Genomic DNA, 12267 nt, shown 5'->3' on the forward strand with positions numbered 1-12267 from the left:
CCGTCGTCCGCACAATAATCTTGCTGTTAGGATTATACAGCTTCCCCATACATGTGTACGCATGCAAAACCCCCGAATCATACACAACCTCTGCCTCCTTCGGCACCAGTGTATCTCCTGCCCCCAACTCACTACCTCCACTCATTCAAAACCCTAGATCACCACTCTGTCTTGAACCCCTTCTGCTTTGCCTCCCCTGATCCTCCTCCCAACCCATCAACATTGCTCCCAACAGCCGCAACACTCCCATGCCTAGACACCACATCTGAACCTGCACAATGTCCGCCCTCCGGCAAAGGCCACTCCTCGACCCCAAAACCCCTTAGCTGGTCTATACGGCGTCAAAAACCCCCATCTCCCCAAAGATACCCCCTTCTCACTCCCATCCCCACCCCCGCACTGGCACCTGCGTCTGCACGGCTCGTTCGAAACCACGTCTTCCCATCTTCCACGCCCCACATCTTCGTCTGGGCCAAAAACCCGGCTTGCCAGTAGCAGCTGGGCCCAGCCCATTTCCCCTGTCCTCAGTATTAAAGTACTGAGGCACAGTACTAAGTCGGTTCGCACCCCCACCACCAGCCCCAGGAACAATAAACTTACCGTTTGGTTTCGTGGCTGATGGGGAGGGCGAAGGCGAGGAGTGATACCTAAACAGGGAGCCATCCCCGTAAACAACGCCACCAGCAGCACCAACGGCAACGACACCAGAAACGACAATGAGAAGGTGACTACATCCCTCCTGTAGATCCTGAACGCGCGGGGGTCAAAGTTTCGGGGTGTGGGAGGGAGTGGTTTGCCAGCTAGATCGTCCATTGCGTAGACATTGTTGTTGTTTGTTGTTGTTGTTGTTGCTGTTGTTGCTGTCGTGGTCGGTGGTCGACACAGGGGCGTACCCCGATGTGGCCGGGTTGCATTTTTTGTAACAACAATCAAAACACACAGGCGCGGGCGAGTTGGCGGGCGGGTGTTCTTTGAAGTGTCACAAAGAAATGAATGTCCCCCTGTGCCCTCGAACGGAAGGGAAAATAAAAAATTAAAAAAATTGTACTCCCGTAACGAATGAAGAAAAGGGGGGTCGAGAATGTCGACGAGTGATTGATAATGCCAAGCCCCTCAAAAGTCGGTGGACATGTACCCTCAAACAAATGTCAAACTCGTCATCAACCTATCCTCTCATCTCATCATCCCAACTTGTCCTTTTCCCAGTGTCGAACATGAGCAATGAATGATGAAACAAAAACGGGAAAAAGGAAGCTAAACGACCGACCGACCAAACTCCTACTCCGTGAATTTCCCGCATGTTGATAGAATTACCAGACCATCCAACATATAACGGGCAACCGCGACTTTAATAACACCCTGGCAACTCCTTCCCTTTTGGATCTCATCTCAAAACACACACACACACACACACGTACACAGGTCAAGTTTGACAAGAACGGCAAGTGCGACTGTTGCAGAAACTTGCATGTGGTACACTCTTCATTATGAACGTTTTGTTGCAACAATTTCACAGCCTCTACAAGTAAAGCAAAACGTTCCCCACGTGAGCCCACCCCTGAATTAAAACCCCCATCCCCTAAATCCAGTCAACTCACTGTCATCCATCTAGTGACCATCATCTTCCGACTCTCCTAACGAGGCAGACAGTCTCACAACCCAAAAAAATCCAACCCTCTTGAAATGGCCTGACGAACACACCATTTATGATACACACATAAAATGCCAACAGTAAAAAATCTCAATCTCATATCTCATAAATGACGGGTATCAAAAAAAAACTCTTCGTGTCCCCCTCCCCCTCCCAGTATGTACGCAACGCTTTTAACCCCCCATCTTCTTCTCTTCTCCCTCCCCCACCCTAACCCTAAAAATCATCAACTCCTCCTTCGGATCCCCCTCATCAAATCATACATCAAAATCGTGTGATCCGCATAATGCAAAATCAACCGGTACACCACCGGCCCCTCCTCACCATCCCAGCCGGGCACAGCTCAAGCTGCCCCTTCACCTCGGACCCGGCACCGGCTCAGGCGAAATCGCATCCCCACCAGCCCGCACGACGGCCTGACCTTCTTCTTCTCCTCCGCCTTGCGAGGGAGTACGCAATCAACCCTGAACCCCCTCCGCAGCGGCACCCCATCCACCACCTTGCCTGACTTCGTCAGCGTCACGAGCGCGACCTTCCCACTTCAGACCCAAGCACCACCCAGGAACAACTCTGGCACATGGAGCATCATGTGAATGCGCCCGAGCGTATCTGGCTGAAATCATACTGGCTGGCCCAGCCCCGGCGCCAGGAACGTCAAACGTGCCTCGGAACACCGGCCGCGCCAATGTCCTGTCAAAGGGAACAAGTTCGAGATCCGCCGCCGAGGTGCGCAGCAGAGAATAGTTTTTTGAAGCACCCCTGAAATCGTCCACCCGTGCCAGTTCCGCCTCTTTGCCTGTCGTTGCAAATCCTGGACACCGATTGGTGTCAGCGGTGGTTTCCCCGGGTCCGAGTCTCTCCTGACATCGGGACGATTTCGGCGTAGCTGAACCTCGTCGAATAAATCTTTGATCGCCGAGGACCCCTGAGTTTACCGACCTGTTAAGAGCCCCCAACGCGTGGTCGACGCCGCATTGCCCATAGGGAGGGTTGAGTGCCATGCTCGGAATGAGGCTGTCGTCGTTATCCGAGTCCGAGTCCCCGCTCACGCTTTCCCATTCACTGACAAAGATGAGCTGCCCTCTTCAGAAGGAGAGGGACAACCGCCGGCAGCTAGATTATGCAGCTTTTCGTAAACGGTAGAGTTGGCGTAAGGCCTGTTTTCTGATCATGTCGCCCACATTGACGGCAAGGTCCTTTTGACGGTACAGCCCACACGTGATGTCCAGAACATTGGCTTTGGGCTGAGAATCTCCTTTTGCAGTCACTCCCAATGTTTCGCGGGCACTTTTTGTCGGTTTGAAGGCACTGCCAGGAAGAATCATGACACACCATCCCCGAAGGTACCTGTGTGCTTCCCTGAGGTGGCTGGTATGACAACCGGCCCGGTTCCACTTTTAAATGTCAAGTAGCCACACCACCCCCCAAATGTCAATAGCGGCTATCTTGTCCGCATTGCCATGCTCGTCGTCAAGAAAAGACACGCTGGGTATGTTGTGGCCACTGATGCCAAGCGGCAAAGTAATCTTCCACGTCCTCGTCCTCGATTGGAAATGCTTCTGAAGCTGCAAGGCGGTTTGTCCCGTCCACAACTCGGGCGACTCGTCGAGCTCAAAAGCGTCATCCTCCTGGTCCTGACGAGGGAGAGCAAACGCAAACACAGTGACCTCGTGTCTGTTGGATCCAACCGCAATCAGGCGAGACTGCTGATGAATAGCTAGACCCCACGCCGAAAAGGGTAACGTTCTCGTGAAAGAACATCCTGGGTTTTGGGGTAGATCGAGAAAAAGGCCCAGCCCCGTCCTGCTTGGGGTACGTCTTGATCCAGTGCACCAACGTGTGTGTATAGTAGGCTCCAATGTCGCGCTGTCGTCGCACGCAAACAGGACGATCTCCAGGTTCCCAGATTCCCTACAATCATGTTATTGATTTGGTGAGAAAACCTCCTGTCGAGCTCTCCGGGATACAAAGCCGCGAGCTTTGTGGTGGCCGGGTGAAGAATCAGACATGGCGGCGGTAGAATTCGTGGTGCTCGCTGCGGCTGATACACGCATATCTTGTCTTGATAGGCCGCAAAGTAGAGGTTGTATCGCTGTGACAGGGCCGTCAAATTACACCGCCCGCTAGAGCAGTGAGGAAACGAAGGCGTATTTGACGTTGTTCCTGCCCTCATTTGCGTCCGCCAGCCCCAGCCCCAAGGCCTGACCGGGCCCATCATGTCATCAACTCGTTCGCAGACATCCCGATCACCGAAGGCAACCAACCGGTGCCGGGGGATTGGCATTATCCGACTCGTATTCGTCCTCGTCATCGGGGTAATCATCGTCCGCGCTGTCTGCGTCGTCTTCGTCGAAATCGAAATCGTCCCCGACAGCCGCCGTGTTGAGCATGTCCACATGGGCCGTGAAACTCACGGATACCAGGTCCAAACTAAATGCCCATCAGCAAATATATTCGAGCTGGTGATCAATCCGAGCTTCGAGGCTCACCCTGTTCTCCGGAGTCTGGACATGGCACACCGGGTGGACGTAGACTTCCTCGTACCCCGCCTCTGTTGGTTGCTCGGTTCCTTCGGCGGCGTTCATCATGTCCTTGGAAGAAGATGAGAACATCGGGGTTGGTGCGTGGACATAGCTGAAGGAGACTCCAATACGGCCAGAGAGAGAAAAAAGTCAGAAAGCTCAAAACTGTGGTAAGCGCAATAGGTATGTTTGATCGTTGCAGGAGCTCTGGATCGGCGGCTCGCAGGCGGGAGGGGGAGCGTGGGAGGTCAGTGCCAGTAACGCTATCGATAAGCGTTGCAGCTTAGGGAGCTACTAATCAGAGATACGTCACTGCGGGCCAGCTATCCATACCTTGATGGACACAAACACACACTGTGATGCTTACACACCCTCAAACAGAGACACAAGCAGTTTGATAAAAATCCCATCACATACATCCATAACGCGCCTCTATATAACCAATCTAACGCTGCCAATGGTATCAACCACATCTCCAGAAACTCAAAGCAAACACCCCATGCCAAGTCAAATCTGCTTCAACGCCAATACACATATACAAAGCGCCATAACCAATTTTATACCTTCCCCAACTCCTAACCCAATGCTTATGTAGGAATTCCAACTTCTCTACTCATGCCCAATCCTCATCAACTCCGTCATATCCTTCATCCTGTAATCCAGTACCGGCGTCACCCAGTCATCCTCTTACAAGGCAATACGTCTCCTTCTCATCGTCTTTGGCTTCCCGGGTTGATCGCCCAGTACCCAAAAATCGGCATCAATACTTTTCAGATACCCTCATCGTTCTCCCCAATACCTGCATCCCCCTCCCGGGCTCACTCGGCGCCCCAAACTCCCCAATCCACACCGGCGCCACGTCCCCTCGACCAAATACCCCCACTGCTCCCTCATAGACGCAACAAAACTCGGGTACGTTCTCTGGGAGTACCTCCCCTTCAAGGCTCCCCCACCCGCCCCAATACACACATGTGCCGAATACACCACCCCATCCTCCACCTCCAACCTCACCGGCCTAGTCCGCCCCCCAAATCATTCCCGCTCCGTTCCCCAACAATAATCAACCACTCCTTTTCTTCATTTTCAGCAGTCTGTTCCCCGCCTTTTCCGCCGCACTAGCCCACCGATCCCAAGGCATAGTCCCCAAACCCCTAACCTCATTCCTCAGATCCGCTCCCAATCACCAGCTCATTCCCCGCCAACTCCCCATCACCGTCTCCCCAGTGTTCCGAATCCAATCCTTCCGTCTGCCTCACCTTGCAAACCACCCCGGCAACCAATCATTGCTCCAGCTGGCATCGCAAAGGATCCGCCCCGCAGCACCAAGTCGCAGTCGTAATGTGATCATTCACAATCACCGCGATCCCTTCCGTCAGCGCCTCCACACAAGCCACAAACACGTCCAGCGCCCCTTTTCCATCAAGTCCGGATTTTAGCCAGCAGGTGCGGCAAAATAGTCGGGTTCTTGACAACCATCCGTCGCTGTAGGGCATCCGGACAGAATTGAACCCCAGCCTTTTGATTGTTTTGCTATTGCTTTTGCGGTGTTGAATGTCCAGCCCGCCGGGGATGAACAATGATCCGAGGCGCCGTACCAGTTCACGCTCGACAGCTTGAATCGCTTTGCCGTTTTGGTCGACAATGTTGCGGCCTTTGGGTTTTTGAGGGGAGGGCATAGTTTGATAGTGGTTGGGACTCGGTTTCTTTTGAGGCGGTGGTGGTAGAAGAAGACAAGAACGAAGCTTCGATGGGTGCGGGGAGGGGTCGTTGGCTGAACAGACGGGCGTCGGGGGAGGGTGTCCAGGGATGGCGAGGGCGGCTTCGGCGCGCCAGAGGTGGAAGAAGTATGTCCCCAGGATGAGGATGGATAATAGTGTGAGAAACATTGGTGGCGGTCGGGGACATGAGGATTCGGCGTTGGTTTGGAGGCGGAATCAGTGGAAGGGGAAGAAGGGAGGGCTTTGAAGTGGCTGCTGTTGTTGTTGTTGTTGGTAGCTGTCGTGATTTGCTGCGGTTGGAGTGAGGTGAGTAAGCTGTGTAAGCAATTGATCCAAAGAAGTCAATGGTGTAAATTTACGTGTTCAGGTCTGCGCTGCCGCTCGGATGGGGAGGGACCGTAGGTATGCATATACAGCGCGGTAAGTGCCGAGTTGAATGTCTTGTTGCCCAATGGTATTAGTCGAATATCAGCCTCTTGTGATGTTTGAATACGCCATAATATCCCAAACAAGGCAAAACAACCAAAACAATGTAGAGTGCGGCTGTTGGACCAAGTTTATAAGCAGCCGACGCGGATGCCCTGGGAGTTGGGAATCTCAGCACACAAGTCAGGTTCGTCGCCAGAATCGAACGAAGCAAGATCAGAAAAGTGGGGGAAGCTGTTTCTGAAGGCGAGGCCCGCGCTGAGCGAGAACCGGGAAGGCTGTCGCTGGCCTCTCGAGGGGAGGAGGCCACGACACAAGCGACGATCGTGGAGGGAGCTGGATGGTCCATTCACAAGCTGCAGGGTCTCTCGACACGGCAGGGTTTTCCCGTCCAGCAGCCACTTTCAAACTGTCAGGCGGAGTTGCCCGCACCGGCGCCCACCCACCAGGCCCACAGCTGACAGGGCTGCAGCAGCTCAAAGCGCAAGCAGCCGTTTTGGCATTCTTGGCGCACCTCTTTCCAGGATTTCCCCCGCAAACAGCATTACCTTTCATGATAGGAGCGTTGTTTTTCAAGAAACAGCGTAGCACACCCAGTTCTTGTCTACGTGATAGCACGAGGTTCTGATAATGATGATGATGGCGATATCCTCAAGTTCAGATGTCGTGATGTATTGTACAATAATTGATGCAAAAATGGCGGTTCTGGCACGCGTATATGTCCGCAATAAGGATTAAAAGCAAAATATGTAGTGAATTGAACCCCGGCATCCTTCATTTCCCAACCCCTCCCTCCTTTTAGTTTTTGAGTATTAAGTAAGGTCAAGAATATATTTTTTATGATTGGTTTTTTTTTTGGCGTTGCGTTCGTCATCATCCTCATAACCTGTTCATGCCCAGTGGGTTGACATAGTTGTTTGGGTTGCCGTCTTGGGAATAGACCCTGGTGATTGTCCCCCGAGCATATGTCTCTGTGGATCCCAAGTCACCGTCGCTTGCTGCGGTTGTTGTGGTGGGCGTGGCGAGAGAATGACCCGCTGGCGTGTGATATCTCTGCGTTTGACCGAAAAAAGTCGATGGTGCGACGGCCGCCTCGGGGTCTTGTTATGGCTGTGCATGGTAATTCCCCATTCCTGATCTGGCCAGCGTGGGGGAGATCGGAGTCACTACGAGGGGTGTTACTGATTGTTCCATGACCTTCCGGAATCGTCCTGGATAGCATCCTCCGTACGAACGTGTATCTTTTTCAGGTCGTCGAGCTGCGCATCGACTGAAACAAACTCTCTTGCTTGCCCGGGCTAGGGGAAGAGATCAACAAATCACGCCAGCCCGTAATCAGCGGACCAGCGGCTGAGGAGGAGACAAAGCTAAATGCCGTTCATCTAAAGAACAAAACCCGTATTAGTAAAAAGTGTGACCCTGTGCGACAAACAGGTGGTTAGGAAATTTACCCTGAGAAGGAAAAGAACAGCGCCAACAGTTAAGGCATATTGACTGACCAGGGGCACTTTGCAAGCTCCAGGCAGGGGCCCTTATCCCACCGTTATCAAGCAAGCAGAGAGCCCAAGGACGAGCAATGGTGCTGTCATTCTGACAGCCTCGACAGTGTTGTCTTGGAAAACGAAAAACGACGGAAAAGAAAAATGACATCGGCGATGATGATCAAGACGATAGCGATAGCCTTCCACTGCAGCGCAATCACGCGGCGTACGCGACGATAGGCCTGCTTTGGGAGTCATGGTCCGGATGCTGTTGGTGTAGGATGGCATGTTGGAGCCTCGGTCGAAGCGCGCTGTTATCGGCCAACGATGCGAGGTAAACTTGATGCAGTAGCCGAATGTCGCGAACTGAATGATAATTGTCAGGCCGGAGAAGACCAGAAGCGGGATCCAGAGATCGGCAAGACTGTTCTTGTGGTTGATATGGCAGGTCTGTCCGAATCGGAACGACACACCGCTCAAGAGGAAGGCGAGAACAACGCCCGCACCAGGGAGGCCCCAGCCGACAACCTGAGCAAACCATTACAAAGTTGCGTCCCCACAACAAGCTGCCAGCAAATCTGAAGGTGCAGGAGAGCGCGCAAGAAGACCCAGTACACCTGCCCATCCTCCCAGGATAATAAACATGCCGGATGCCGCGCAGACTGAGCTCGTCTTCATCGAGTTGGGTGTAATTGCGTCGAAACATTGTTCGGGCTGGGCCAGAGGATAACGAACCCAGTTATCAAGGTCATCAGCATATTGACCCAAAATCAGCTTGCAACAGCGGCCGACCCATATTCATAAACACCACTGCTGTCAGGAGATACTGAGATAATGCTGAAAGTCTTTTCTAACCGGCAGCACAGCCAAAGAGCAGGAGGAAGACGCAGCCAATCTCAGGTTTCACGACCGACACCCAGTTGGCCGCTTCACTCATCGTTCCGAAGGTGTCTGGGTAGGCCCATGTCATGGGGCACGGTAAGCAGCACGTTGCGTCAAAGTATGGCTGGCAACACCTGCCCTCAATAACTGCACAGGCACGAGATTAGCAACGTCAGCAAGTCCACCGAGGACAAAGCCGTGACTTACAGCCGCCATTATCAAAACCCGCGACGTTCAAAGAATGGCTTTGACATTCAACCTCTGTTCCGTTCGACATCTTGGCGTCTCTTCTGAATGACCGACGTTGTCGGTACTCCACGTATTCCACAATCCAATCCACCCACTTTCAGTCAATATCCCCGATCCAGATGGCCGGGATGATATGAGGTGTCGATCGTTCAACCTCCAGACTGGGATTCCTAGTTTCGATTCCAGCACAAGTCGAATCCTCCAGTCGACTATTCGGCCACGTGAGTCCGGTGGAAGCTATGGTGATATGGGCGTGCGGATGCAGATCTAAGAATCCATTCGAGCTCGGAATCCAGTCCCAAAATGTTTTCGGTTCGGTTGCTATATGGCGGTACGAGGACGTCGGTCTCGGTAAAACAGATCAAGGTGGAACGTGGCGCAAGGAAGTACCACGGCAAGATTGTAAGGGCCCAACGTGGTCTGAACTGGGTGCTGATTGTTCGTTGGGGTGGGCAAAGAAGGGGAAAAGAGAAGAGAAAGTCACCAGAGAGCAAGGTGACTGGCCGGGTCGCGTCGGGGTGTGGGACATATGTATATTGGGGACGAGCAGTTCTCCTGGTCTCCCGGTGTCGAGATGTGCGCCTGGGTCTTGGGTAGCATCGAGACGCAGCAAGAGTCTGGAAGTCCACACGAGAGGGTGACCTCTCGCCAGGTTGGCCGCCGTGACTAGCGGGGCGTTGTCCATGAAGCTGATCGAGGGTCATCGCCCTGCCGCCCGTCAAAGGTGCATCTGCCCCGAAGTGGCATCTCGAAAAGCACGGCCTCTCATTGGGGGGAGGACGAGGGTTTTTCGTGGATGACCGGGGAGGAGGGTCCAGTTGCGATGGAGGGGCCGAGAGGGGAGGGTGTGGATTAGTGTATTAGCCAGGGGCAAAGCCTGGGCGTATGGGCGTGCAGAAAAGGACCGGCTGCTTCGAAGTCAAGCCATAGCCATGTCCCTGGCTGCCTGGATACCCAGCCGACCCGCATTCTGGACAGGGGCTGATGGCAGGGGTCGATCTCCTCCCTCTTCCATTCCGCTTCCCACAGTTGCCCAATTAAGCATGGGAAGAGCTCTCCATGAATAGAGACAGGACAACGGAATACGTGTTGTGGTAAAAGAGGCCAGAGAAAAGAACTAATTGAGAGACGAGTGCAGTATGAGCCGAAGACGGGACATATAATACATGATAACCATGACACCTCGCTGTACGATCGCTGCCCCAGTGGCTGATGACCTCAGATTCAGCCGAGGAGGCCGTTGACTGCCAGCGCCGATGACTGAAGCCCACGACCGTTGCGGGGCTGAAAGTCAGGTTGAACAAACTCGAGATGTCTCAATCATCTCCCAGCCAAGTCTCGCACTTCAACGCTTGGCTTTCTCTGTCAAAACTGCCAACTGCATATCTTGAGATCAGGGTGTGGGAGCGAAATATATTGCGGATTGGGCGTGAGAAACAGCTCCATCCTCGCCGTTTTACTGTCGGTGGCCGGGTGGAGTGAATCGATCCTTCCCCGCGGTGAGCAACGTATCGGACCTCTCCGATCCACCCAAGGTCCAAAAAGTCCCTTCATTGTGCCACTGACGCGCTCAGGAAGCCAGAGGCTGCGCATTCTGTGTACCCAATCCGCATCAGTCGTGATGGCCCCAGGACTGGGCAGTCGCAGACGCCCCATTCCGTACCGACAGCCGGCATATAAAGAGTTCGGTGCTTACAGTCAGTCTTTGTAGAGGACGGGAGTTGGTTTCTACAAATCTACCAACCACATTTACGCCACGATCCCGTCTCATGTTGTACATACGGGGACTGCGCCGCATCTTTTTATTCTCGCGGGAGGCGGAAACATCCTCACTTCTGCAAAAGGTCTTCACCGTGACAGCCGTCGGTGAAGCCCTAACGGACCTCGTGTTGGCTTGTTCTGCACGAAATCGTCGTTCATGCAGGTGCCATGGGCGGCTGGAAGCGACACGCACCACCGTTCGACAGCCAAGAATGCTCAAGACCTTCGCTTCCATTGTTCCAAACCCTCTCAATACTGCATTTTCTGAGAATAGCTTCAGTGTAATTTCATTATGCGGCTTTTGATTAACAACAGAGTGAAATTCAGGCACCGTCAGCATCAGCTATACAACCAAACCCAGACGTGCCGGACTGTTGCAATTCTGACATCGGGACAGAAGCAACTTTGGTTGATGATCCGTTAGCCGGGAGAGTTGCTTTTTTCATCGTGAACCCTCCCCAGCGGAGAGAAAGTCGCCGCTGAACCTGGACTGCCACGAGACGTCCATAACCATCGCGTCTTGGCTGAGAAAGTGTTGTAGGCATTGGAAGAACAGGGTGCGTCTGATTCATGCACACTGTGAAATTTCAAAAAGATCACTCTTGACCAATCCGGGCAGTCGCTATTGCGCTCAGACAGTTCGGCTATGCCTGCCGGGCAGAAATCTACAGTATTCAACTTCTTGACTGGCCTGAAGAACTTGGCGATTGCACCATTCAGGAGCTCTTCTTGTTTTATCCTCAAGATGATGACCCGGTTTTCTGTCCCCAGGACCCCAATAACGACGAAGCTGGTAAACGGCTGACAAGACGGCAGAGAGCGCATTTCATAGGCCACATTATGTCCAGAAATCCCACCGACTGGTTTCCGTCTCAGCATTTCGCAGATCTTACTTGCATTTTTTGTTGGGCTGGAATCGCATCATGTCCGCACGAGAGGGTGTGGTCCGTTGCGGGTAGTCCACACCACCATTTCCTAACCTGTACGCAAATGGGATTGGCTGATTTACTCGCTTCCCCAGGTGTGTCCTGAAGTCCTGTCTTCACACAGCCCTCAACCCCAGCATTGCATTCTCCCGAAATTATGTCTGTTCCTTCGAGGCGATAAAAGGGCACTCGATAGTGCTTTAGGAAGTCTAGACTCGAGGATAGATCAGGGCAATTCAACATTCGTGCAGGGCATGGCCAACCCTCAATCGCAGGCGACCGTTGACGCCAACAACCCAGCCAAGCCTTCTCAAGACATTATCATCGTGTGTTCGTCAGGTTCAACGGCCAACAAGCACCAAACTTAAAAATGACGTTGTCGGCTATTCAGCCAGATCATGGACCACATACACGGAGGGCAACATCCTCCCATAGGCCGGTTCTGCCCGCCTCTGTCACAGAGACCACCCAGCAGAACTGTCCCAATCATCACAGGATTTGCCGTCCCGCCAGCATGGCCCTTCCCCGGTTCCCCACAGGTCGCCCTGAAAGCTCAGAAGTCATGGGACTTGAGCCACGGCGCGTACAATACCAGCCGAACGAAACCACGTTTTCATTTTTTGAGACTACCTACCTTACCACGACGCCGAT

General features: G+C 53.2%; 2 protein-coding genes across 2 annotated transcripts; both read right to left on the reverse strand.

Annotated features, from left to right (window-relative positions):
- Nucleotides 1–1855: 1855 nt before the first annotated feature.
- Nucleotides 1856–4263, reverse strand: QC762_0000010 (uncharacterized protein; the record flags this gene model as incomplete). Its single annotated transcript, XM_062882716.1, has 2 exons — nucleotides 1856–4081; nucleotides 4169–4263. The coding sequence occupies 2 exons, from the start codon at nucleotides 4261–4263 to the stop codon at nucleotides 3898–3900; spliced, it is 279 nt and encodes a 92-aa protein (XP_062747549.1). The 3' UTR covers nucleotides 1856–3897.
- Nucleotides 4264–6986: 2723 nt separating this feature from the next.
- On the reverse strand, nucleotides 6987–9504 carry QC762_0000020 (uncharacterized protein). The gene is made up of 5 exons (XM_062882717.1): nucleotides 8888–9504; nucleotides 8591–8827; nucleotides 7769–8534; nucleotides 7553–7699; nucleotides 6987–7483 (listed from the first exon to the last, which is right to left on the reverse strand). The coding sequence occupies exons 1-2, from the start codon at nucleotides 8955–8957 to the stop codon at nucleotides 8649–8651; spliced, it is 249 nt and encodes an 82-aa protein (XP_062747550.1). The 5' UTR covers nucleotides 8958–9504; the 3' UTR covers nucleotides 6987–7483; nucleotides 7553–7699; nucleotides 7769–8534; nucleotides 8591–8648.
- Between the last annotated feature and the right edge of the window lie 2763 nt (nucleotides 9505–12267).

Source organism: Podospora pseudocomata (genome assembly GCF_035222375.1).
Source record: "Podospora pseudocomata strain CBS 415.72m chromosome 1 map unlocalized CBS415.72m_1, whole genome shotgun sequence".
Taxonomy (NCBI): Eukaryota; Fungi; Ascomycota; class Sordariomycetes; order Sordariales; family Podosporaceae; genus Podospora; species Podospora pseudocomata.

Bases quoted from the DNA above. Each gene is read 5' to 3' on its own strand.
- QC762_0000020 (XM_062882717.1), bottom strand. From the start codon at position 8,957: ATGTCGAACGGAACAGAGGTTGAATGTCAAAGCCATTCTTTGAACGTC. The intron at 8,828-8,887 runs GTAAGTCACGGC...GTGCCTGTGCAG, and splicing joins GGGTTTTGATAATGGCGGCT to TTATTGAGGGCAGGTGTTGC.